The sequence below is a fragment of the Maylandia zebra genome, linkage group LG3 (assembly GCF_041146795.1).
Source record: "Maylandia zebra isolate NMK-2024a linkage group LG3, Mzebra_GT3a, whole genome shotgun sequence".
Taxonomy (NCBI): Eukaryota; Metazoa; Chordata; class Actinopteri; order Cichliformes; family Cichlidae; genus Maylandia; species Maylandia zebra.
In genome coordinates this window covers 64,335,617-64,342,572 of record NC_135169.1, presented here as the reverse complement: position 1 = coordinate 64,342,572, position 6,956 = coordinate 64,335,617, and the positions used below count along the sequence as shown (strand labels likewise).

The 6,956-nt window shown below is 40.0% G+C and overlaps 1 protein-coding gene across 3 annotated transcripts; it reads right to left on the bottom strand.

The window, feature by feature from the left end:
• Nucleotides 1-425: 425 nt before the first annotated feature.
• Nucleotides 426-6,573, bottom strand: LOC143417146 (uncharacterized). Of its 3 annotated transcripts, none has more exons than XM_076882756.1 (4): nucleotides 6,446-6,573; nucleotides 6,074-6,179; nucleotides 1,504-2,100; nucleotides 426-1,178 (listed from the first exon to the last, which is right to left on the bottom strand). In XM_076882756.1, the coding sequence occupies exons 2-4, from the start codon at nucleotides 6,089-6,091 to the stop codon at nucleotides 486-488; spliced, it is 1,308 nt and encodes a 435-aa protein (XP_076738871.1). In that variant the 5' UTR covers nucleotides 6,092-6,179; nucleotides 6,446-6,573; the 3' UTR covers nucleotides 426-485. The 3 variants fall into 3 exon arrangements, with proteins under 3 accessions (XP_076738871.1, XP_076738869.1, XP_076738870.1); XM_076882754.1 differs by having other exon boundaries at nucleotides 6,461-6,573; XM_076882755.1 differs by lacking the exon at nucleotides 6,446-6,573 and having other exon boundaries at nucleotides 6,074-6,433.
• Nucleotides 6,574-6,956: the final 383 nt, after the last annotated feature.

Here is a 6,956-nt window from a genome sequence, read left to right as displayed (position 1 = left end):
ACGGCTGCTGTGCTACATCCATAAATAATGAATAAATTAGGAGCTAAAGCTGAAAGGACAGTTTATTTGTACCATCTTCACGTGAACACATTCAAGAACATCACAGATGAAGAAACATTAAAAACTTCCACACTACATAAAGCAAGAAAAATAGTTTTTCTTTCAGGTGGTTTCAGAAAAACAGAAACATCAAACATCTCCAAGACTCTCTTTGAAAGAACTAAAAACCTTTGTTCTCATGGTCCAATCATGAGTGAACTCCCCGATGAAGCCTTGTGTGCTAAAACATGTCAGAGTTTTAAAGGTTAAACATGAGTTTCCAAAACGTTTTGCTGGAGAACAATGAACTATTTGACTGAGTTTCAATCATTTACAGACGAGCAAAACCAGGACAGAGAAAAAAGGACAAAACTGACTCGGTAAAAAACAGAAAAGAAGATCCCATGTAGATCTGTATTATGTAGAAGTTCAGCCCAGCAACCAGTTCAGTTCAACACAAGTTTAAATGATTCTATCTGAACTCTGTGGAGCCTGATCTCAAGCTTTTTGAGTCTGACACAGAAACCAGAGGATCTTTCTGTGTCTTCAGATTCACTGTGATCCAGTGATGGGAGTGATTTCAGCCCTGAGTGATCGCGCTGATGTTTGCACAGAGCAGACAATGAGGTGAATGTTTGGGCACATTGGTAACAGTGAAACAGTTTATTAGTAACGTGGGATCGTTTGTGTGCAGAGTATGAACTGAGATTCCTGAAGCTCTTGTCACACTGGTCACAGCTGTAGTTTCCTTCCATGTGTGTACGTTCATGAATGTTACGATTACCTGACTGTGAGAAGCTTCTCTCACAGTGTCTGCACTTGTGTGGTTTCTCTCCTGTGTGGACTCGTTTGTGTAATTTAAGGTCCCTTGCAGTGGTGAAGGATGACCCACACTGATCACAGAGGTGCTTTTTAACCCCACTGTGAATCAGTTCATGTTGTTTTAACTCACTTGGTGTGGTGAAGCTTCTCCCACATTCTTTGCAGTATTTCAGTTTGTCTCCAGTGTGTCTACGTTGATGTACTTTTAGGGTAATTTGCTGACTGAAAGTTTTTCCACAGAGGTCACAATGAAAGTCTTTCCCACCACCACAGTGATGACAGGGTTGAGAACTGGATCCATCTGTGTCGCTCTGCTTCTAAACAAAGACACAAAGACAGTGTAAGTCAGTCCTTCAACATTTGTATCCTGAACGTCGCCTGAAATAAAGAGCATCTCTGCAGACGTCCAACTACATTTGACTGTTTCAGTTAACACACTCAGTTTACTGGGCTGCAATAACTACAATACTACCACCATAATACTACAGTAATACTAAAATCATAACTGAAAGGAAAATCTGAATAATCACTCAGAGCTGCTTTTCCATGCAGTAGAATTGCTAACATGCTAACACAGTTTAATGAGCAGAGTTGTTCCAAACAGTCAGGCTAAAATGACAAGATAACAATATAAATACATACCTCACAGTAGCTGCACTTGTAGAGTCTCTTTCTGGTGTGGATCTGTTGGTGTCGTCTCAGGTGACGTGGAGATTTAAAAGTCTTCTCACACAGGTCACATTGATAAGGCCTCTCCTCAGTGTGGGTAAACATGTGTTGTTGTAAGTCTGTGTGAGTTATAAACTCTTTGCCACACTGTTCACAGCAGTACACATCATGTCTGGTGTGAATGCGTAGGTGTGTATTTCGGTTCCCTCTCTGGCTGAAAGTTTTTCCACAGATGTCACAGCTGTATGCCTTAATTCCAGAGTGGGTAACTAGATGCCTCTGTAAGTTGCTACTGTGAGTAAAAGCTCTGCCACACTGATCACAGCTGTACGCTTTAACTCCACTGTGGATGAGTTGGTGTGTTTTTAGGTAACCCTTCCAGGAAAAAGACTTTCCACACAAGTCACAGCTGAACGGTCTCTCTCCAGTGTGGATGACCTGATGCTGTTTTAGTTTAGCCCTCACAGTAAAACCCTTCCCACACTCGTCACAGGTGTGTTTTTTCTCTCCCTTTCTTCTGTGAGGTTTGTCGGCCTCCTGAGAGCGCTGACTTCTGGCTCCATGTTGGTCCTGCAGTGACAGAGATACAAACAGAGGCAGTGAGTGAAATGCAGTCGTGGAAAAAACTCAACCTTCAAACTCCATTAACACTAGTTTTAAACCTGAAGGTGGAGCGTGGCACCAAACACCTTAAAGGTCTCTTATCCCCACCTGCTGGTAGTTCTAACACATTACATCCAACCTGCTGTTAAAGATAATTCATGACTGTTCAAACACTAAAATCATGCCCATCCCTCCTGATTGTACACACACACACACACACACACACACACACACACACACACACACACACACACACACACACACACACACACACTATTTTATAATTTAGATTATTTTGTTGTTTCCTATTACATATTTCTATAATTTGTATAGATTTATACAGAATTATTCAGTGATAATAAATCCTATGTTTGTTTATTCTAAAGGAACCCCGTTAGCTTCCACAACAGATGTTGCTCATCTTCCGTCAAATACTCACATAAAATATTACACAATAAAGTGGATTCAAGATATCCACATAATTTCACTCTTACATCCACAGTGAGGTTTCACAATTGTTCAAATATAAGCAATCAATAATAATAATAATAATAATATCAATAACATTGAGGCACATTACACAAATTTCAAAAACAAATCATGTCTTACAATATTTACAACAACTAAAAGCTCTGTAAATCGACTTTTAAGTGTTCATTGAAGTTTTGAATAATTCTCTAATTTTTTAAGGCAACTTATTCCACTTAAAAGTTGCTCTAAATGTAACAGTTTTACAAAACGTTACTTTTAACTTGAGCATTTACTAAATTGCAGCTTGTTGAAAACTGTGTAATATGATGATGTATTTCATCTGGATACTGCAGCTGAGCAGAATAAATGTGGTGTGTTTAACAGAATTGCTTTCTTTAGAACTACAAGTAAGCCATAGAATATTTTAGCCTGTACAGGAAGCCAAGAAAGTTTATTATGCATTTTATCAATATTAGTATAGTATGAACATCTTCACACTAATCTGGACGCCTTATTCTGGACTAACTGAAGTCTGTTAAGATCTGTCTTATTAGCTGCTGACCAAATGATTGAACAATACTCCAGATGAGACATTACTAGTGCATTAATGACATCTTTCATAATGAAGAAGTGATACACAAAGAGCATTTCATAGCCATAGCTATGCCTTGTCGGCAGAGTTATGTGACATTAGTGATGTTTGTACTTTCAGCGTTAACTTGGTTTTAAAGCCTTTAAAATATACGCCGTTCAATAGTCGACCTTAATCCTACAGAGAATGTGATGATTTTGTGGATAATTAAAGTCAGTCATATATCCACAAACACAACAAGCTGAAAGTCAGTGATGCTGCTTGGTTTGCAGTCCTGAACATCACGGCACAAGCAGGATTCACTGCACTGTTAATGTTAGCTGTGTTATATTGCTGCCTCTGTTCGGTGGTGTCGAGCCAAACGCACTTTAACGTGTGTTTGAACGAGCTGACGGTTCACTCGTTAAGCTGAAAGAAAGATGCTTTAATCACAGCAGTCACACATGTGTCCACTGCACCATCTGGAACTCTTCTTGTTTACACTCGTAATAACACAAACACTAAATCCTGCTTCTCTGGTGCTGTTGTGTAGCAGTGTGTACACCTGAGACTGTCACCTGTCTGTCTGTCCTGCACTCTCTCTCTGTTTCTTTCTCTCTGATTGTGGAATAAAAGTATGAACATGTGTTTATAAGTTACACTTGTGTTTGAATCCTGCAGCTTATCACACATTTGATTTCCATGTGTGACGACTGCAAGTGTCCAGAGTGAGGACAGACTGAGGGACCCACTGCTGCACATCATCTGTGAGGCTTTGCAGCCCTGATGATCCACCAGGACAAACTCAGCAGTGTGTGAGGAAGAGGAGGAGGAAGAGCCAGCAGCAGCTGACAGATGGAGAGAATAGACAGACTGTTCCCTGTTTGTGAAGGACTGCTAGGAAAGTTTAACATAACTGTCTGTGCTGAATCAGTCTTATTAGGTAATGTTCAAATAATGTGATCATCCCAGTGTTTCCAGTGTGGGAGAAAGTACTCAGGGCCTTCAAGTTACACACTATGAAAGGCAGCACCAAGTTTAATGTTCAGAAACCTAAAGTATGTATCAGCAGCAGGATGGAGCTAAAAATAAATGTTGGTTTCAGTTCTATGAAGCTTTGAGTATTTTGGATCAGCAGCTGCTGTGTTTGTTGCATCATATTGCTGTAACTGTTTATATGCTTTATATATTCTGAGCTAAGTTGATCTATAGTGTTACATGATACACTCTCAGAAATAATATAAATATATATATATAAATAACTGTTAGTATCATGGTTGCTAGGCAACCTGGGCAGCGCGACGGAGGTTAGACGTCCCATTTCACGAACCTACGAGCCTCGCACTTCGGCCTTAGCGGTCTTTGAGTCTGCGGCCCTTGAGGACTTTAAAGCTGCAGAACCTGAATCGGGATACAGCCATGATGATCTCCAGCCTCGTGCTCGCCAACATTCTGACCTGAGTTAAGAAGACGATCACTGAAATGGTCTCAGCAGGTCCTTTGATGACAGCAATGAAATGCAGTGGTAAGGCTGCCACGATTAGTCGACTAGTCACGATTACGTCGACTATCAAAATCGTCGACGACTGATTTAATAGTCGACGCGTCGTTTGAAGCTTTGTAAGATCCCAAAAGCAGGAATAAGTAGCAGGATTTAAGAGTGTAATAACGGACTGAAACAGAAGATGGCAGCACTGCATGTACAAGGATGCCAGCTGCCGTTAAACCCCGAAGAAGAAGAAGCTCTGTCCCAGAATTCATAGCGCGGCCCAGCGCAGTTTCCAACAATAGCGGCAGCTAGTTAGTTTTAATATTACTCTTATTATTCTTTCTGGGTCACAAAATAAACGTTTAACATATTTTCAGGCGAGAATGTAGCTGTGTAAACCTCAAATATCTGCTCAGTTTATCAAGACACCACATATTTTCAAAAGCGCTCCGACGTTTTCGGAGAAGTCTGTTACCCACTAGCTCGATAGCTAGCCGGGGGCCATGAGAGCACCGGACTCCCGGCAGATCGTTTTCAAACCCACCGCCCTACTCAGGTTAAACATGATATATAAGTCACTTAGATAAACTTAAAAATGTTATTGTTTGGCTTTTTTCAGTATTTTATTTGTTCCTGAGTAAATCGGCTGAGTTTATTAAACTTCACCAAAACAATCTGCACATTTAATTAAAATTTAATAAACTACCATCTTGTCTTTATTTTTAGTTAGCACATACCTTAAACACTTAAAGCTGTAAGCTAATGATAGTTATATAAGAGCAGATGCTGCTGGTGCAATAAGCTGTACGTTTTACGTCCAATGGATGATGATCTGATTAGTCGACTAATCGCAAAAATAATCGGTGACTAGTCGACTATCAAAATAATCGTTTGTGGCAGCCCTATGCAGTGGTAAGGCGTTTTGGGGATTAAGTTCGTTTTCATGGCAAAGAAGGACGATGCAGTTCATCTGATCACTCCTCATAACATTCTGGAGTGCAGGCAAAATGCTATTATAAAAACTTAAGCAGCAACTTCTCCAGGTTCCAATATTTATGCAATTCTCAAACCTTTTGGCCACGACTGTATAACCTCTTCTGAAGTTTAGTGGATATTATACATGGTTATGCTCAGGATGTGTTGGCCAGTTTCCACTGGAAACGCCTTTTGGTTAAACTGTCAGCGAGGAATTTGCATTTGCACTGTTACATTTTTATATAACTTTAATGCACATAAACAACAGCTGCTTGTTTCAGTGAAAATACATTGATGGGTTTTTAATAAAGTTGTGCAGCTGTAAAGTATTTTGTCTGGTGTCAATTATATCGTCAGCTACATCGTTATGGCAAATGTTCAAATGTATATGGTGATAAATATCTTTGGTCATATGGTCCTGCTCTGTCTGTCACCTTCTGTGTTGAGCTCATTGTTTCCTCTGTAGTGGCTGAGCTGAGTCCAAGTAGCTGAAAATGTTCCTCTGCTGCTCTGTCAGACTCTCCTCCTCCTGCTGATCAGCTGGGACACAAAACAGATCTTTGTTAGGCTCCACACTGCACTGAAGAGTCAAAGTGTCTCATATGTTCATCTGACAAGTAAAAGAACACATTTTTGTTTCCCGAGGTGGGCAACTTGTTGGAAACAAACACAAAAGGTTTGAGCACTGATACCTGCCATTGCTGGCATTGAAAGATGCAACGCCAGCAATGTGGATTGTCAAGACTCAAACCAATCATCAAGCAAAGACAACAGGGATCATTTGTTTCTGTTTATTTAGCATTCACAGCATTTGTAGTTGCCTTCTGTGCAGGGGAAGTCCACGCACACTGTGTGGTACCGCCATCCGCAGAAGGTGCATTCAACCTCTGTAAGAGAAACGAGATTGTCTGAGACTGAAATGATATTCACTAAAGAAGTGGTTATTTGTAAAACTTCAAGTGTATGATAAGGTGAAAACAAATACACAACTGCATGTCATGTAGTTGAAGGTTTTTTTTCTTTTGGAAGACCGGAAAACACTGAAAGTTACAAATTAGTCCTTTATTTATCCAGGTAAAAAAAAATCTCATTGAGATTAAAAATCTCATTTCCAAGAGAGTCCTGGCGTCATGGCAACACAAGTCACATACCACACAGGTATATAACATTTATAACAAACACAATATCCCAACATGTGTAACAAATGTATTGTGCTTGAAACAAATTCAGAATAGGTGATAAAGCAGCTGCACATGTGTGTCACGAGTAAATCTGGCTGTATAACAAACAGAAACAAGTGATCCTGCTGTCTTTGCT